Below are 20,196 nucleotides of genomic sequence, written 5' to 3'. Positions count from 1 at the left end.
GATACAACAGCGTTTGCTGAAAGCAACAAAATATTCAACAGCGCCCGAGATACTTCAAGCAAACTATTTGATAGTGAACTTCTGTGACAGCAGTTTTACTACTGGTCATTGACACTGCTCCCAAATTAGACCGGGCTATCTGTGTCCACATCTAAAACATGCTAACAAAAAGTGCATTTGCTGACATGCGTGTTCAAAACATTTTTAATGTGCGAATGTGTCAAAATTACAGTATAAACCGGAAGCAAACAACACTGGAACCAAACATTGAAACAACGGTCCTTAGAGTGAAATCGCCTTAAATACAAGTCTGCTAATATGCATAAGCTCACCTCATTCCGGTAGTTCTTCTATTTGAGGTTGCAACGGATATTTGCACCGAACAATGACGGTTAAACACACACTAACCTTGTTTGAGCCGAAAAAGCGTTTTTTCAAGCTTGTCGAAACGATTTAAGTGCAGAATTCGAACTTGTTTAGGCTGTTGCATGTTTCAATTTTAATCGTGCCTGATTCTCCGCAGCAGAAAGTAACTAAGGTGAAATCAGCAATCCCCTAAAAGCGTACACAAAATGAACAGCAGATCAAGTGGACGATTCCCCACCATCAACATTTAACAATTGCATTTTAATATTATAAATTCCAACAGAGTAAAAGAAAAAGCAAGGTAAGACTGCTACACTGAGCTGCAGCAACACCAGCCCCAAGAGCAATCCGCAACTGGTTTCCTCCCACAAGACAGTTGGCTTGAGAAACGTTAGATGACAGCGAGCCGTATTCAGCAATATCCACCGGTCGGTGCAGGCGCAGTAGGTAACAATGCTGTGACCATCATCACTTAAACCATGGGCTTTAGGGCTACTACAGTCCACAGGGGAAGCGGTCGCCGTTCAGCTAGCAGCTGCGGTGGGACGTTCTGTTCCCCCACCCCCCAATCTCCTTCACACCCACCCCGGCTCTCTCCACTCTCTGACTCCCTCAACTCACTCTGACCTCTCAGTATACCCCTGATCCAATACCCACTCCAGGCTCTCGCTACCCTGCGACCACCCCTCACACAGCCAACCCGGGCTCTTTCCACCCTCTGACCCCCCCACCCCCAAAAAAAGACCCACCCCAGGGTCTCTGACCCCCGTCCCTCCCGCACAGACTCACCCGGGGTCTCTGACCCCACAGATTTACCCCCGGGGTCCTGACACAACCCCCCTCCCGCACAGACACCCGGGATCTCTGACCCCCCCCCTCCCGCACAGACACCCCGGGGTCACTGGCCCCCCCTCCCCCACAGACACCCCGAGGTCTCTGACCCCCCCTCCCCCACAACCCGGGATCACATACACACAAACCCCTACCCCCAGCTCTCTCAACCCCAGCCCACACCCCCACCCCGGGATCTCTGACCCCCAGCCCACACCCCGGGCTCTCTGACCCCCACGCCACAGCACCAGCCCAACCCGGGATCTCTGAACACCCCCCACACCGGACTTACCCCCTCCACCAGGGCTCTCTCCCTCTCCATTGCCCTCCCTCCTCCCGGCTCTGACCCGCCGGCTCCTCCCTGTTCACCCCGCCTCTCTCCGGACACCCTCCCGTCGCCGCCCTCAAGGTCACCCGATCCCGGTGCCAGACCTGGGCCCAACCTCTCCACTCCACCGTCCTGGCTGCCCAGTCCCCGGCCGCTCGGGTCGGGGATCCCGCCTCCAGCCGCACCTCTCCGAGCAAGAGCAGGGCCTAGCCCTCAGCTTTCACCTCCCCGGAGGAAGCTGACTCCTGAGCAAACGAGAAAGGAGACCGGTGCAAAAACAGGTTCGCTGTAGCCAGTCGGATGGAGCCGGTTGCCCCGCACAGGCCTAGAGCGGGGCGAGCGCCGCCATGTTTGTGCGGGGCAGGGAAGGGCTCCCCCTCACCACCCTGTACCTCAGCACAGCTCTCCATCCTTCACACATTGCTCACCCCAGCTGCTGCCCTGTCTCTCTACCTAGCTGTTTCCCATTACCCACAACTTGACATCTTTTGCAGTGAAATGCCGTACGTTTAATGCAGCTCCCCCACTCTGTGGCTCAGTCTACTGTGATGTCACTGTTGTAACATCATGACTGTAAACTTCAGTTGCTGAAGGTCACATTGACCCGGGGTTTTACTGTGCAGAATTACATTGATATTGCAGCATGTAAATAATCGCAACTGGGGAACTTTGCCGGTGAGCTCGCCGTGAGACCCTTCAGGGTGCAGTTTCCAATTGACAAATGTAGCTCGCCACCCTACTCTTATCATCAAAGGAAGGTGGAAATGCACAAACTTCTCTCGTGAGGATGCACAACTCCCCTGATAATGAGTTTGAAGCCCAAGGCTTCAAAATCTCGATCTCAAGTGTGCCAGGCTTTAAGACTGGGTGGAGGCCTGACATTAAATGAAAAATTAAATAAGAAAGCTGCAGCTGCTGAAAATCTGAAGTAAAAATAGCAAATACTGGAGGTACTTAACAGGTCAGACAGCATCTGCAGAGGGGGAAACAGTTTAACATCTTAGATCCAGTTTACATGTTTGGTTTACATCAAAAACTCTGAAGACCCAGTAGTTTTCAGTATTTACCGGAGATTCCAGGTATCAGAAAGATATTGAAAGGTTAAGTGAGAGAAAGGTTAAGGGACAGAAGTTGGCAAATGAAAACTAATATGGGAATATATGAGATTGTACATTTTGGAAGGAAGAACACATGGAGTAAAACTGCAGAAAGCTGCAGGAAGAATTGATTGGGGGTCCTTGTTCTTAAAATACAGAAAGCTAACATACAAGTGCAGCTGGTAATAAGGAGAGCTGATGGAATTTTAGCCCTTATTTCAAGTGAGTAAGAGTTAAACGCATAGAAGTATCACTGCAACTGCACATGGCACTCATGAAATCTATGTACTACAAATAATTTCCATACTTCCATGTGACATAATAGGAGGCCACCGTGTCTATGCTGGCTCGCAGAGGAGTCACTACCTCCTACCAATTTTCCCTGTAACCTATTCCCACCAAATTACCCCAGATTTTACCATCCACCTAAACTAGGAGCAATTTAAAGTGGCTGAAATAAACAGATTTCTAATCAATGAAGGAATCAAAGGTTATGGGGAAAGGCAGGAAAGTGGATTTGAGAAATGTCAGCTGAGTCATGATTGATGGAGCGGGCTAAAGCAGTTGAATGGCTTGGTCCTGTTCCCACTCCTTATTGTCTTATGGTATGGGCTATTCAGCCCTACTTGTTTGTGTTGCTTCTAGCATCCACACAAGTAGCAATCCACGCCTAATCCCAGGTACCTCCTCTGTTCCCGTATGATATTCCTATCTTTTCTGACACCACATCAGCTGCTTTAGTCATAGACTCTGGTAGTGCATTTCCCAGCCCCATTGATTTTCTTTTTGGTCTGTCCCAAATCTCATCACATATCAAATTGCATCAGAGATATATGTGTGTGTATGTGTGTATATATATATATATATATATATATATATACACAATAGCCTATTTGAACCAACAGATCCATGCTATTGTTTATAATCCACACAAACATCCTCCCACTCTATTTACCATTTGTACTATCTAATCTGTGTCAACAAAGAAATGTGTTTCTGCATTCACACTGATTACTCAGCTACCTTCTGCCTTGGCAGGAATTAATTCGTGAAAATTCTTTCACATTTTCCTCATTAAGCTTGAAATTTTCTCACATTCAGTGGTTCTATACCTGTTGCTGATACACTTTAATATTACGGCCAATATTTTATACATTCATAGTTTTGACTCTACAGCTCTCCTTTTCACTATTATCACATCAAACTCTTAAAAAGTTGAAAAGACTGTGTGAGAAGCTTTAACATGAAAGTCAATACTTTACACTGAGTACATTGAACATGTGAAGAAGAGGAGTTAGTTCATGATTCATGGCATCATGGTTGGCACAGACATGGTGGGCAGAAGGGTCTTCAGCCCATGATGTCTGTGCCAACTATGATGCCAAACTATACTAACCCCACCTGCCTGCATGTGCTTCATATCCCTCTATTCTCTGCCTGTTCATGTGTCTGTCTAAGTGCCTCTAAAACGTTGCTGTCATATCTGCTTCCACCACCTCCCCTGTCAGTGTGTTCCAGGCACCTACCACTCTCTGTGTAAAAAAAAATGGACTCACAAATCACTTTTAAACTTGCCCCCCCCCCCCCCCCCCCACCCTATTGTAAACCTATGTTGTCTGGTATTTGACATTTCCACCCTGGGGGGAAAAAGACTATCTGCCCTATCTTTGCCTCTCATAAGTTTATGTAGTTCTATCAGGTTGCCCCTCAGTCTCCAATGCTCCAGAGGGAAAAAAATGCAAGTTTGTCCAACCTCTTCTTATATACTCCAATTGAGGGATTACCCTGATGAACCTCTTCTGCAGCCTCTCCAAAACATCCACATCCTCCAGACTGAGTGAGCTAGAGCTTTTCTCTTTGGAGAGAAGGAGGATGAGAGGTGACTTGATAGAGGTGGACAAGATGATAAGAGGCATAGATCGAGTGGACAGTCAGAGACTTTTTCCCAGAGTGAAAATGGCTAACACGAGGGGGCATAGTTTTAAGGTGATCGGAGGAAGGTATAGGGGGGATGACAGAGGTATGTTTTTTACACAGAGAGTGGTGGGTGCGTGGAACGCACTGCCAGCAGAGGTTGTGGGGGCAGATACATTAGGAACATTTAAGAGACTCTTAGATAGCCACATGAATGATAGAGAAATAGAGGGCTATGTTGGAGGGAAGGGTTAGATAGATAATAGAGCAGGATAAAATGTCGGCATAACATCATACTGTGCTGGTATGTTCTATGTTCCTATATTGTGGCCTAACTTGAGTTTTATACAGCTGCAACATGACTTCTCAACTTTTATATTCAGTGCCCCAACTGATGAAGGCAAGTATGCTATACACCTTCTTTACCACCCTATTCACTTGTGTCCGACAACAGAATAACTGCAACTCTGAATTATTTGCTCTCGCTTATACCCAACAATGTACAGTGTTGAAATACTTATGACATGTTGTACACACTGACTTCTGAGATTTCACTGCATTAACTAATTGTGGCATGTAGCTGCTTTAGCGCTTACCTCTGCTCGTGCTTGTCAGATCATTGCATTCTTCCCAACACTGCAGAGATCTCCTGCAAATTTGACATAGAAACAGAAAATGCTGGACATATTCAATAGGCCAGGGACCATCTGTGGAGACAGAAACAGAGTCAATGCTTCATATCAATAAGCTCTTATTAGAATTAGGAAAGGTTAGAGAATAAGGACATTTGAAGTTGCAGTGAAGGGGGGGCTTTGGAGAGAAGAAAGTAAATGTTGGTTATAAAGTGGAGACCAAGAGAGATTGAATTATGCAAACAGTGATGGGGCCAGTTGGGGGAGACTCCTGAACATGTGTTAGTGTCAGCTGATCTGTCTGGAGAATCTCAAACCTGCAGATCCGAGATAATCCATGTATCTGTGACAGAGAGCATCCTGGTGGACTCTCCTGCAGTGTTTGACTTGGTTTGACACACCATTTTCCTCCAACACCTCCCAACCATCATCCCGCTTAGTCCCATTGTTACCTTATGGTGCTCAGCACTTTCATTTGCTATTTTACCCCATTCTTATTCGACCATCCTCCGTGATTTGGTCGAGGATCTATCAAAATCAAAGCAGCCATAACGTTCCAATCGAAAGATGAGCAATAATAAATTCAAAGCTGAACCCTGGAACTCCCTGTCCAGCAGGACTGTGGGGGTATCTTCACCAGTAGGGCTGCAGCGGTGCAAGAAGGCAGCTCACCACCCACTTCCCAAGGGCAAATCGGGCTGTGCAATAAATGCTGGTCTTGCTGGTGACGCTAGATCCCGAACATGGAAGAATTTAAAAAGCCGGGAGAAGTTGGACCGGTTAGGAAACTGTCCAGAAGACAGAAAACGGAGGGCAGTGATTCATGCTGTAATGCCAATCCGCAGAGAAGTGCCGAGCGAGGGTCCCAAGGTCCAGCGTTGGAACCACTACTTTTTTTCTAATTCACGCCAGTGATCTTGGTGGTCAAATCCAAGGCAAAGTAATCAGATCCTCAGACATCAGCGAACAGGGAGGAACAGTCTGTATGCGAGCAGTTAACCAGAAAGTCTGGAAGGACGGGCTTTTCAGACCATACAAGAAATTATTTCACAGATGAAAGTAAAATGGTAAATAGGTTGGATAAGATTAATCGAAACATTACGTTAAACTGCGAGAACGAGGCCGGGAGCATCAGGTTCAAATTGGTAACAGGTAACGTTAGGACTGACCTGCTGGTTCAACTTTAGTTCCTCGGGTTAGGTGACAGCCCAGAGCCCCGCCTCAACAATGAAACTCGATACGAAGTCATTCTCAGGCAAGGGCACGCAAATTCCAAGTCCCCAGGTAAGTGTGAGTGGGCGAAGCTCCCTGCACCCTTAAACAGTAAAAATGTATTTACTGGTAACTTTAGTTCGGTGCAAGTCTGCCAGTGATCGGGAATGTGCGTAGTTACGTGTGTGGTTCGGTTGTAGCAGGGGAGGGAGAGCCCTGAAAGGAAGAGCGTAGGAAAGTGGAGGTGATGACAACCACCTTGATGTGCGTTGAAAATGAGTTAAAATAAGATCGCGTTCAGTCAGAACAAACAAGGTTTGAACTTTTACTCTCTCGAGGGGGTCAATACATTTTTTTTCATTTTCGCAAAGCCGGCGAAGTGCAAAGGCGGTCCTTGCGGCAGCTGGATTATTTATAAAACGTGCCGCTGTCCTGCATCAACTCAGCTGCGGGAGAAATTGTCGGCGCATCAGAAATACTCCCGCCGAGGTTTTCAGGTGGTTCCCAAAATACTAGAACACGAATAAAACCGCAACAGGCTGGAAACACTCGGCGGGGCAGGAAGGAGAGACAGAATTAATCGTTCACGTGGAAGACCTGGCCATAATTCTGGAAGTGTAACACTCCATTACTCATTCTTTGGTGATTATTTTTGTCCGTAATATTCAAATTGTTAGTCTTGCGGCGGAGACGGAGAGGTGATGATGTGCCTCCTGCACATTGTTCCATGATGATCCGAAGCCAGTGAAAGCAGCTCCCCTCTGACAAAATATTTAGTACAACTGTGGCTTCGCCGATCCATTAATAACCAATTGAATTTATGTTGTGCCATTAACGGCAAGATGCATTGTCAACCAAAAATCATAGCTAATCAGATATTAAAATCTGGGAAAACTGTATTCCCCCGCCTAGGTTTTAATTCATATAATGGAAGATTTGGATTACAAAATAAAACAAAACACAGAAAGTACTGAATATACTCGGCGGGCCAGGCAGCATCTGTGGAGAAAGAAAGAGTTAACGGTCATTGACAGGACATCAGAACAGAATAATGCCCCAAGGCCTGGGTTTGATCCTGACCTTGGGTCCTGCATGTGTTTTGATTTTCAGAACAAACGCTGCACTTGCTCAGAACTCTGGGACTCTTTCCTCGTCACTTTAATTTCCCAAATCTGTTAGGAAGAGCAAGCTAATGGGAAGGAGTTGGTGGTTAGGGAGTGAGCGGATCGTTAGATATTTACAATTCTTTTCTGAAATTCTTCTACAATATGACTGCCTGGTTTTCCGTGAAACAGAATCCTGGCCATAAATGATGGCATTGTGTCTCAACGGGAAGGATTAGTTTCGTTATACATTGGTATCAGTATCACCATGGTGACAATGTTGTTAGTCATGCATAGGGCATACAGTTGGATTAGTGAGCTGTGACAATCCTCAAATGCAACACTCAAGGAGGGTGTACAGTGACACCTTTCCACTAAAGATCAGGTATTCAGATCTAACATGACAGAGGAGGAGGCCAGTCAGTCCATCAGGTCCATGCAACCTACTCTTAATCAATCTCCTTTGATTCTTTTGCCATTTCCCTGCATTCAGGGATAACTTACTGTAGCCAACTAACCTACCAGCAGAGCTTTGAGAAATGGGAGGAAACTGGAGCACCCAGAGGAAACCCATACGGTTACAGGAAAAATGTGGAAAGTCCACACAGACAGGACCCAAGGTCAGGAACAAACCCAGGCCTTTGGACCTAGGCAGAAAAATCAACTGTTGTGCCACCCAAGGAGAATTTAAGATGAATTCTGCAAATTTATTAATGTCCTTTGTAATTTGTTGCAGTCTTCTTCTCCCCCTCACCAGACCCAGTTTAATATCATCACAAATTTAGAAATTGTGTCTTTGATTCCAGAATGTATAATCTTTCTGTATCGGTGGCATGGTAGTGTAGCGGTTAGCGTAACGCTATTACAGTGCCAGCGACTTGCGTTCAATTCCGCTGCTGTCTATAAGGAGTTTGTACGTTCTCCCCATCTCTGTGTGGGTTTCCTCTGGGTGCTCCAGTTTCCTCCCACATTTCCAAAGATGAACAGGTTAGGAGCTGTGGGCATGCTATGTTGGCGCTGGAAGAGTGGCAACACTTGTGGGCTGCCCCCAGCACATTCTCAGTAACGCAAAAAGATGCATTTCACTGTGTGTTTCAATGTACATGTGACTAATAAATATCTTAAACTGTGAAGTGCAGTGGTCCTTGTGGAACACCACTACTTTACCTTGCATAACAGTGAATAGTTACACTTTACTCCCACTCTACTTTCCCCTGAATGTATTCTCTGATGCTATTCATTAATCTTATACTCCTCCATGGACTCTGTCTACACTTCTTGCTGCCTCGGTAAAGCAGCCAGCATATTCAAAGACACCTCCTACCTGGGACATTCTCTCTTCTCCCCTCTCCCTTCAGGCAGAAGATACAAAAGCCTGAAAGCACGTACCATCAGGCTCAAGGACAGCTTCTATCCCACTGTTATGACTATTGAACTAGTATGATATGATGGACTCTTGACCTCATAACCTATCTCATTATGATCTTGCACCTTATTGTGTACTTGTAGTGTACTTTCTCTGTAACTTTTATTCTGAATTTCTCTCAAACCTTTATTCTGAATTCTGCTATTGCTTTTCCTTGTATTACCTCAATGAATTGTTGTAATGAATTGATCTGTATGAACGGTATGTAAGACAAGTTTTTTTACTCTACCTGGGTGGGATGGGAGGGGTTTAGAGGGATATGGTCTGAGTGCAGGCAGATGGGACTAGGCAAAAGATTAGGTCGGCATGGACTAGATGGCCTGAAGGGCCTGTTTCTGTGCTGTGGTACTCTACCTCAGTACTTGTGACAATAATAAATCAATTTTCCAATTTATATGAGCTATCTTATCAAAGTCTTTTGAAAGTCCAGATAAATTACATCTACAACATGACCTTCATCTAATCTCACTGTTACCTGCTCAAAACATTCCAATGAGGTTGGTCAAACAAATTTCCCTCCATAGATGCTGCCTGACCTGTTGATTTCCTCCAGCACTTTTTGTGTATTCCTCCAGATTCTACCATATGCAGAAATTTTTGTGTCTTGGTCAAGAAAAAAGGTTCCCTTTTGAAATCTATGCTGATTATTCATTACTATACATCTTTGTCTCCTGGTGTTCTTACATTCTCTCCTTTAGTAGTGAATTTCATTTTTTTTCTACCACTGATATTATGTTGACTGGTCTGTGATTCCCAGGACATGATCTATCATTCTTCTAGATACTAAATTAGTTATCCACTAGTCCTCTGGTACTGCACATGTTAACCAGAATTATTAAATACGTGCCTCTGGGATACCTTAGATATATTTCAAAATCCACCTGGACCAGGGCTTTTATCAGTTTTGAGTTTGATTAACTCATTTAATGTATTTTTATTTTCCATTGTAAATGCAGATATTTCAGTACTCATCATCCAATGCCAAAGCAAAATAAAGTTTTAATGTTTTTGCTATCTCCCGATTGTTAATGGTAGTATAGTCTTGTATATGCTTTAATGGGATTTCCATTCCAACCTTTTTCATTCATGAGTCTGTAAAGTACTTTACTAATTTACTAGTGTTCTTTGATAATTGAATTTCATAGTTACTCTTTGTCTTCCTATTTTTTAAATTATTTTCTAATCCCTTTATCACACTTGCCTGAACCAGCACATGTCTCATAAGCTTCTGACTCACAAGTGAGACAAATTTAACACCAGGAATAAATTAAAGTTATTTGTTAATCACAGCAAATTAGTTTTAACTAAGAGATTCTTACTAATCGTTGACAGTATAAATATTACTCATTGCTTGTGAAAAACTTGTTGGTTACCAACAAAAATTAGCACTAATTAAAACAGTTCTTTTCTGATTCCACACTAGTATGGGACTGCATATTCCTCGTCTGCTTGCTGTGTTTGGCATCTTTGTGGAACCTATCGTTGGCTATAGAAATGGTCTGGTGACCGTGGCTTGTGACTCCATGATTGCAAAGCATGGCGCCGTACCTCAGAAATCACCAAGTCCTGCCATTATCACAGTGGACAAAAATGTAATCAACGCAAGTGATCAAATAAAAGGTACTGACAGCTAAAACAAAATCATCCTATTTATGTTACAATTATTTTCAGGTATTCTTTTCCATTTAAATTCATTTTTTTCAGGTTTAAAGTAAAACATGTCATAGGTGTGGTGTAATATTCAGAATACTTTCTGTGGTTCCCAGTTTGTTTTCATACTGCTATGGGATGGAATATACAGCAGAGAAATAGGTCATTTGACCCAATTGACCTATGGCATCATTAACGCTCCATGAGCCTAAATATGTCGCAAGTGAGTAACCTTATGGTGCAGTGAATTGTAATATCAAAAATCACCAGCAAGTTTCTGTGAACCTCCTTGGCGATTATCAACTTCATTCATGCACACCCATGGAAGTGCCAACAATCACTGAGAGCAGGCAACGGCCAACTCTCAGCAGCTTTAATTCGATTACCTTCTCTACAACGAATCTAGTGGTTGGAGAAGGGAAATAGTTATTTTTAATTGTGATTCCACTGACAACTCCCACCACCCCAAGGTATCATAGTATTTAGGTTCAATAATTACATTGTCATAAGCAGATTGAGCACTGGGCTAAAGACATTAATGATGCATCTGTGGTAATGGATTATTGCAGATGTGGAAAGATTTTACTTAGAAATACCATGTCCCATGGGTTTTCTCATTTATTTTGCTTTCCATGACATTCAAAAGCTGGTGTGACAGGCTTACTTCAGCTTTTGAACTGGTCATCTTGAGAAAGCCGGGGATGAACCTCTCAATGATTTTCCTGTCCACTTGACAGGAAGATGTCTGGTGCCCTTCCTGTCTCTTTTGGTTATCTCCAGATTGTAGTAATAGTGACTGTTTGCATGTGGACTGTTTGCTTCCCTTCTCTGAAACTGTTTTTCCTTGCTTTCAGTTACCCTCAGTGTGAGGCAGTCTGGAACTTCATTCCAAGGATTTTTTATACAAGCACGAGATGCTGCTGATCTGAATGCAGGACCTCTTGGGACCTTTACTTTGATTGATGATCAGAACTCCCAGCTCTTGACATGTGGGGGTGTAAAAGTGTGTATGCCATCTTGTGAATGTTAAAACTGGTGCAGAAGTTATAAGATCAGAAAATAATGTTTTTTTTTAATTCATAACAGGCTGTAGGCATCAATGGCAGGGTCAACATTTGTTTCCTGTCCCTAAATGCCTTTAGATTGTGTGGCTTGCTGGACTATTTCAGAGCGCAGATGAGAATCAATCATGTGGCTGTGGGTCTGGATTCACATATTCCTTTTACAAAAATCATTTTTTGCTAAACCAGATGGGTTTTTATGAGATTCCAGTGGTTTTCTGTTTACCATTAATACTTCTAGATGTTTATCCAGATTATTAATGAAATTAATTTTATTCTCCAGCTGGTGGTGGGATTTGAACATATTCCTCCAGATCATTGCCTCTAGCTTGCTAGTTCAGTCCTTAACCTCTATGCAACCATCCAAATTGTAGTATAGACCATCATAACCAATGGGTCATTGCAAGATTCAGAGACAATCTGTGCAGACAAGTAAGAAAGCAAAAAAGCAAGAAATTCATTCACATTTCTCTTTAAAAAAAATGATGCTGTGTTTTTGAAAAATTGATTAACTCAGAGTACAGCAATTTTGAACACATCTCTAGGTGCCTCAGTGCTTCCTGAGAAATTTGCTTCCTTAATTTTTTTTTGCTTTAGGTTTCATTTTTGTTCTGGTGTAAGATTCCCCTGAGTTACACCAGCAATTGCATAACATGTAAAATTTTGCCTGTAGCAACATTTTTAATTTCACTCATAACAAAAATGTCAGTTCTTACTTGCAGAACAACTAGCTTTTATGAAGCACTTTGCTCCTGAAACTGTAACATTAACTCAAACTGCATTATTTTACTCATATTTCAAGACCTGGGCACTACTGGCAAAGCTAGCATTTAATTGCCCTTGAATTAAATGATTTGCAAGGCCATTTTAGAGGACGTTTAAGAATGAGTCGCATTGGTGAGTCTGGAGACATATACAGGCCCAGATTGGGTAAGGATGACTGGTTTCCTTCCCTGAAGATCGTTAGGTTTCTACAACAATCTGATAATTTGGTGTTCATCATCACAGACCACTAAATTGTTAACTGCATTTAAATTCCAGATCTGTCATGGTGTGATATGAACTCAGGTCTTTGAGTCTCTAGTGCAGTAACTTAACTGCTATGCCAACATGGAGATATTAAATATACCTTTTCATGTGTACCCTGATTGCTTTGCCCATGAGGGTCAGGGTCATGGATACCCTCAGGGTCCTAGCCTCGGGATCATTCCAGGTTTCTGCTGAAGATCTTGGTATTGGTATTGGTTTATTATTGTCACTTGTACCGAGGTACGGTGAAAAACTTGTCTTGCATACTGATCGTACAGGTCAATTCATTACACAGTGCAGTTACATTGAATTAGTACAGAGGGCAGAGTACTCTGTTTGTACAGAGTACAGATCTTTGCCATGTACCACAGTTTGCTGCACACTGCTGCATTAGGGAGGTCACCCGAACTTAATCCATAAGGTGATTTCATCTACTTTCTCTTCATTCTGCAGGAACAAGCAGAAGGGGCAAGGTCATTTGCCTGCATAGTCATCCCCGAGTTGGGGAAATCAGAGACAATGCTTATGCCCTCACGGAGACATCCCTAGCTACCTCCTGCCAGGAGTACCTGCCTGCAGCCCTGTAGAGTCTGCATGATGCCCATCCTGACATCTACTGCTGTCTGGGTGGAGTTTGCCAATTTTCCCTGCCACTGCTTGGGTTTCCTCCAGGTGCCCTGGTTGCCTCCCACATCCCAAAGATGTACAGGTTGCTGGGTTAATTGGCAATGGGTGATGGTCGGCATGAACTTAGGGGACTGAAGGACCTGTTTTCATGCTGTACCACTTCGTGAATCTGTACCTCTAAGATGTCTCCTGCAGGCATTCTCCTTCACTGACCTGTCCAAGTCCAAGTCCCTCTGAACTCCTAGGAGCACTCTTCTACACACACCTCCCACCCTCCCATCACCTCCCAACCCCTCAACCCACCACCCTGCACCATCCCCACTACCTCTAACCAATTAATTCATCAGCAGCACTTCCTCCCAGCAAGAGAGTGTTGCTGAGTGAGTTGCCTGCAGAGATCCCATCTGCTGTGTAACATTTTGATATCAGATCAGCAGAGAATGCTACTCTGAAATCGACAATGTTAGTGACAGAACAACATTACACAGGGGAGCTCAACAGCACTGTCTATAAATTGCAATTGAAGTTGCTTCTTGTGCGGCATTAGGATGACTCAGAATGCTGCTCAAACACCAAAAAAATGGCGTGGAACAATTTCTAACTTAAAGTGTTTTGATATATCTAATTTATTTAACATACAGCTTATGTTGAGCATTGTCTCTCTTCCATAGGACTCAGCAGTCAGTCACACAAGCTCATCAGGAAAACACACAATTGAGGTGCTTTGGAACCCACCCCTACCAAAACCAGATCACATCCAATTCCTGTAAGCATTGCAGCATAATTAATAAACAACATTCACTGGATAAGTTAAAACTGTTATGTAACGATAAGTTAAAACCAGCCACGTTTTTCAGTAGTGAGTATTTGTTGTATGTCCAAGACATAGATAAGATAAAATATCTTTATCAGTCACATGTACATCAAAACACACAGTAAAATACATCTTTTTGCGTAGTGTTCTGGGGGCACCAACATAGCATACCCACAACTTCCTAACCTGTACGTCTTTGGAATATGAGAGGAAACCAGAGCACCTGGAGGAAAACCACACAGACACAGGGAGAACGTACAAACTCCTTACAGACAGTGGCCGGATTTGAACCAAGGTCGCTGGCGCTGTAAAGCATTACGCTAACCGCTACACTAACATGCAAATTAATGAAAGTGTGGGTGCAACTTCTAATGGTTAGAAATTGAATAACTACTGTTTAAGCACATTGAGGGAGAAGTGTGACAAAGGCCAACAAACATTTCCTTTTGCTCAGGGGCCTGTTGTTGTAAGATACATTAGGTTATGTGACCCAGTCTGTTGTGTATGTGTAATCTAGTATAAGGCCTCTCCCTCATGCACTCTGAAATTCTGCTGATTTGGGGTATGAGTCACAGGTCTAGGGTGGGATGGGGGAAGGGGAGCAGACTGGACATGTGACAAGAAGCCGAGGATAGACAGTCAGTTGCTGCACATCAGCATGTGTTGGGGTGAGGATCAGTAGGAATGTTGAGACGAGAGTCAAGCTGGGAAGTTGGTAGGACATGAGTTAAGCAGCATGTTGATAGTGGTATGGTAGGGAGGGGTGGGGGAAGAAGTGGTAGGTGACCTACAGTTTGGTACTAATGAGAAGTCAGGTCATAGAGCAGTGATCAGACAAATGGGATTACGCAGAAATTCTGTGATGTTTTTACATGGCAGGGGTTGTGGGCTGAGGAGGTAGGTGTCATAACCTAGAAGAAAAAGTTAAGTGGGACGTGGGTGCCAAAAAGGGAGATCCATTGTAGCACTTTAAAGTGAACCTATCTGAGGTGGCTTGCCCATGACCCAAGCAGGTCCCAATTAGTGCTTAAACAGGCCTCAGAAGCTTCTGCATGAATTCAAACATTATGCATGAATGGTTTGTTCCAGCTGTGACCAAACATGTAAAAGACATTGCAATTCACTGCATGCATGTCTGGGCTTTCCTCATCAATGTCAATGTAACTGCGACAACATCAAATGTGCATTTATGAGGATTCACAACACAGCTGTGTGCACAGGTCCTTTGTGCATACGGACTGAAGCATCCCAATTATATTAAGTGATTGCTTGCACTCTACAATTAACTTGTGAGGTGTGCAAAAAAAAATTAACCTCACAATGTAAATGAGTTTATGCCTTATAAGGGTATTGGAATTTCATACTTTAAAAATGATGGTATTTTAAGAGCACTACTGAGGATGAAGGTAGAGTAGAGATTAATACATTTTGGGCTTGAATTTAATGTCACTGATCCACCTCCTGCCCAGGTGCAGAGGAGGGCTGCTTGATAGCTTACAGGCAGGTTTCAAGTTGGGTGCTGTCGGTAACTTAACGTCATCCTATTCAAAATGCTGACCCACTGTACTTTGAGTGCAGATCAAGGATGAAAGATTGTCCACCTCCCACACCGCACCATCTCGCCATTGCTATGTTTATACCATAGTTTTTTTTAAAAACCTAAAACGAAATAGCACAACAGTAATGAATTTCTCCCTTAATTTTAACTTTTGTCGTTCCAGGGCCACAGTAGTTCAGAAGTTCAATACGTACTGGGTCAAATTACGTGGTCCAATAGTTTCTCAAGTAAATGCTCCTCCTCTGTCACAACAGGCTGCAACAGAGTCTCCACCAGTACTACCAATAACCACCCAGCTAGCTAAACCAGTAAGTGCTCTTCAAATAGATTAAGGATTTGAGTTCACAGTTCAAGACGGAGAGTTGGAATAGGATGTGTAAAAATAGTATTGATTTATGTTTTGAGTGGACAAATGGATAATTTACTGAATTTGATTTTATGGATTTATTCTGGATTTATTCCAGATGAGAAGTGATCCTTTATTTGAAGTTGATTTCCACATATGGGTTTAATATTCTGGGAAACCTTCCTGTATTTATTTAATTTGTATATGCATATATCAGACTAGGAACCTCATGCCAAACAGCCCTAGAAAAGCACCTATTTGAAGCAGATCATGTAATATCTATGTAACCATTAAATTAGTTCATGTACTTTCGAAAACTTTGAATTACTTTATCAAGCCTAACTTTTACATAAAATGATGCCGTTTACAGAAGTGCTTTGTGTCAAACTTCCAAGAAATGAAATGGATTCCAATGTCTTGGTCAAGAATTTTTTCATACAGTGATCTCCATCTGTGGTACTTGAGCATTTTAATCATTTTTTTTCTGGGTAGAAAACAAACAAGTTTAGTTGTTTAATGTCCAATATTACTCTTTATAAAATTATGAAAGGCATAGAAAGGATAGATAGCCAGAGTCTATTTCCCATGGTAGGGGTGTCTCAAACTAGAGCCATAGCCTTAAGGTGAGAGGAGGGAGGTTTAAAGGGAATCTAAGGGTTAAATGTATCACACAAAGAGTAGTTAGTATCTGGAATGAGCTGCCGGAGGAGGTGGTAAAGGCAGGAACAGTAACAACATTGAAAAGGCACCTGGACAGGTAATTGAATGAGCAAGACAGAGAGAGATATGGAATTAATGCAGGCAAGTGGGATGTGTAGATACATAGATGTGGTGGGCTGTAGGGCTTGTTTTTATGCTGTACAACTCTATGATGTTATGAAGTGGTGGTGTGCATCAGGTCAATGGAAAGGTGAGGCTGAGCTAGCAATCAGCGGGAAATGGGAGTTGTAACTGCAGTGGGGGATGTGGGACTTGGGGAGAGCTGTGGTGAGGGTAAATATATACATTAACGAGAAGATTCCTCAGATAGGTGCCCAGCACGTGTCAGGCTGTCTACATTTCAGATGCGTGTAGGATTTAGAAAGTGTGGACCTTGCCATTAAATCCCCGATATCTCTGAATGAGTTTTGTACATTGACGTAGTTTTGCAGTGTGCACACCCTTGTGCCACCTGAAATCATTCCCTCCCAAGCAGCCAAATGAATTCTAACATTAGAGCAAACAAAATCCTTTGTGAAGGAATTTCCATGGGATTATCCTCAGTCTCCCACCATCAGTTAAATAAGTCAGATAAGCAGTTGATTTTAACTATTTTTGCTCTTTCAGAAGGGATTTCATATGCTCAACAATTTCCAGAATTTTTTTCAAAATGAATTACTTCTTTAAATCAGGCTGATGGTTTACAATCTAAATTCTTGATGTAGTTAGATTGAATTGCTAAGAATCAATGACCTATTTTAGCTTCTTATGTTGCTAGTTTAATGCTACAGACTGTGGTGATAAGAAATCCTGCCTGCGGAATCCCACTGGATGTGACCCTGAGCTCGACAGATTGTGCTTCTTCCTCTCCTTTACAGTGCAAGGCTCTTCAGTGCTTTTTGAGTTGAGTGGACCATCTAATGGGTACATTTCATTTGCCCTGTCAGATGACAAATGGATGGTGAGTATTATGGCAAAACAAAATCTTGGTTGCATTGGATGATTTTACATTGATTATACCAGTTGTTAAGGACCAGAGGCTGAGTTATCAAATCATCTCCTTGAGGAGAATTTGTCTATGTTGTTAGCACTAAGTCCCTGCAAAAACATAGACCAGCATTTGTATTCATTGTTTCCTAGAACTTTCAGCATACACCTCTGCCCCTCCCTTAACTCAGCTGTTGTCACCCTCACCCTCATGGAATCATAGAAGGTAGAAACAGGTCCTTCAGACCAATGAGTCTGCACCAACCATCAACCACCCATTTACACTAACCCTACATTAGTCTTTTTTTTCATTTTCTTAACATTCTTCAACCCCAACCATAACTCTCATTCATGCCTTTGCCTTCTTCAGAAAATACTCTTCCAGTGCAGTCCTGGCCACCTGTAACTTTGAGATCATCCAAAACCCTGCTGTCCATATCCTGAATTTCACCAAGCTTTCTCCACCTGTCACCTCTGAGCTTGTAACCTACACCGTTTCCTAATTAAGTAATACCTTGATTTTAAATGTACCTTCCTTTTTGAATCCCTCTGTGGTCTTACCAGTCCCGATCTCTGCAATCTCCTCCTGTCATATAACTCTTAGAGATATTTGCACTACTGTAATTCTGTCCTCTTGAGCATCCATGATGTAATTGCTCTGCCATTAGCAGTCATTCCTTCAGCATCAAATGTCCCCAAGCTCTGGGATTCCTTCCCCAGATCTCTCTGCAGTCTTGCTCTGCTAAGAATCTCCATAAAACCTAACTGCTTAACAAAGCTTTTGGTCATCTTCCTGAGAACCTGCACTGAGTCTTAGCATCAATTTATGGATGATATCACTTTTGTGAGGCAGCTTAGGAAGCTTTGCTCCATAAACATGCTATAATACTGGAAATTGTTGATATTATTCTGTGGTTAGAAAGAGCAGGAAGGATCTGTCAGTCTCCCCATAAAAACAGCTGCTGAAGCACAACACGCTTCTCTGCTTTTGTGAAGCCTGCAGGTGAACTTCTGTTCCTCTCTGCTCCTCCAACTTACCTTTGGGAGCCTCTTTGCTTAGGCAGTTATTGAATAACGGTCACAATGTATACTGATTCCCCAGCGTAAGGCTGGTGGAACTGATGGAAAGAATGCATAACAATATTGCATTCCCTATCATTTTGGGTGAAATGCTAGGTGGGAGGCCTCAAAATTTTCCCTACTGAGGTTTCCAATAATAATAAAAATGAGACCATAATATAGAGTTAATAATAAAGAACACTGCACAAGGAGGTCAAAGATACACAAGTCTGCAATATATTCTTAAAGCTTATTTCATTTTGTCAATGAGCAAATAAAGTGCACAATAAAAAATCACAGCAAGTTGATTCGTTGGCATGTTGACATGGTTGAACTTGAATTTATATGTAATTAAAAATCTTCTATTACAGGGTGATGATGATGTTTATTTATGTGTTGTTAATGATCAAAGTGTACAGATCAATCCAGCCCATTCCACTGGCCGCTCACATCCAATATTGAACTCACAGGTAGGTGCAGTGAATCCAAATTTTCCACCTACCTGCCTAAATGGGGCTTTTGACTACAAGTTTGCTGTGTACACTTCCAAGATGAGTAGGGCATTCTCTGGCTCACACACAATAAAACAACATATTCATAGCCTTGAGCAAAGATTGGAGCCAGAAAATCTCATGTTCCAATAATAGTGGACTTGTGGGAAAGCATCCCGGAAAAGTTAAATGATTCAGGGTTAATTAGCAAGCTTAAGAGGGTGTGATATTAACAACTGTTGAGAAGGGGAGACAAAAGTTTACTAAAATTTTTTACAAAAAGGAATTAAGAGGAAGACATTCACCCTGAACAACAGTATGTTGTCCTTCTATGATCCATCCAGAGTTTCCTAAAATAGGATTCAATAGATGGAAGGGTAAGATAAAACACTAGACCTAGATTCTGAAAAAAGTGAACTTAATGAGAGGATGGACTCTTCTTACTGTTTTTTTTAATGTTCATGTGGTCTTTTTATTCTTTTCAATGGCAACAGATATCTCAACTTGGAAATAATTGTAACAATGATTATTTTCTTGTCAGGTTTCTATTTATGACATGGCATGGAGATTGGAAGATGGGGTGACCCAGTGTTCATTCAGAAGAAACATTCGGCTCCCTAAATATAGTGAACGCTTTGACCTGGACAGGCGATATTACATTTTCCTAGCAGAAGGGAAAGCAGAAAATGGTGGGTTTGCCACTTACAAACAATGTAAAGTAAGCACATCTGTACCATGCACAGTTAGTGATACTGCAGAGAGACTTGAACAGCTTGAATTTATTTAACAGCACAGTGATACTGGGTTTTATCCATATTTGATGGGCCATCCAAATTACTACATCTCCGAAGGTGAAACACAATGGTCATTCCCTTGCTTTGCAAAGGCATTCTCCTCCTCCCTTCACTAGGGATACTGTTCATCTAATTCTATTTCCAAAATTCACAGAGCTAATCTCCTCATTGA

General features: G+C 42.6%; 2 protein-coding genes across 9 annotated transcripts in view; one reads left to right on the top strand and one right to left on the bottom strand.

Annotated features, from left to right (window-relative positions):
• Nucleotides 1–6,469, bottom strand: part of agla (amylo-alpha-1, 6-glucosidase, 4-alpha-glucanotransferase a) — a 68,482-nt gene extending 62,013 nt beyond the window's left edge. The window contains exons 1-3 of one of the 6 annotated variants that reach the window (XM_052013062.1): nt 6,338–6,469; nt 5,133–5,243; nt 409–555 (exon numbers count right to left, since the gene is read on the bottom strand). In XM_052013062.1, the coding sequence (XP_051869022.1) occupies nt 409–490 (82 nt within the window). In that variant the 5' untranslated portion in view covers nt 491–555; nt 5,133–5,243; nt 6,338–6,469. Of the gene's footprint in view, nt 1–408; nt 556–1,489; nt 1,562–1,629; nt 1,933–5,132; nt 5,244–5,620; nt 5,712–6,337 lie in introns of those variants that run through there. The other 5 variants (XM_052013061.1, XM_052013059.1, XM_052013060.1 and 2 more) reach the window with 5 other exon arrangements.
• The window catches only part of LOC127568850 (putative ferric-chelate reductase 1), a 29,641-nt gene continuing 15,304 nt past the window's right edge, over nt 5,860–20,196 (top strand). The window contains exons 1-8 of one of the 3 annotated variants that reach the window (XM_052013065.1): nt 5,860–6,452; nt 10,333–10,529; nt 11,414–11,562; nt 13,948–14,042; nt 15,812–15,956; nt 17,472–17,654; nt 19,111–19,209; nt 19,772–19,919. In XM_052013065.1, coding sequence (XP_051869025.1) covers nt 10,334–10,529; nt 11,414–11,562; nt 13,948–14,042; nt 15,812–15,956; nt 17,472–17,654; nt 19,111–19,209; nt 19,772–19,919 — 1,015 coding nt within the window. In that variant the 5' untranslated portion in view covers nt 5,860–6,452; nt 10,333. Of the gene's footprint in view, nt 6,453–6,766; nt 7,023–10,332; nt 10,530–11,413; nt 11,563–13,947; nt 14,043–15,811; nt 15,957–17,471; nt 17,655–19,110; nt 19,210–19,771; nt 19,924–20,196 lie in introns of those variants that run through there. The other 2 variants (XM_052013067.1, XM_052013066.1) reach the window with 2 other exon arrangements.

This window comes from Pristis pectinata, chromosome 3 (assembly GCF_009764475.1).
Source record: "Pristis pectinata isolate sPriPec2 chromosome 3, sPriPec2.1.pri, whole genome shotgun sequence".
In the NCBI taxonomy this organism is placed as follows: Eukaryota; Metazoa; Chordata; class Chondrichthyes; order Rhinopristiformes; family Pristidae; genus Pristis; species Pristis pectinata.
Note: the sequence above shows the minus strand (reverse complement) of the source record. Positions and strands in the feature narration are given on the sequence as shown.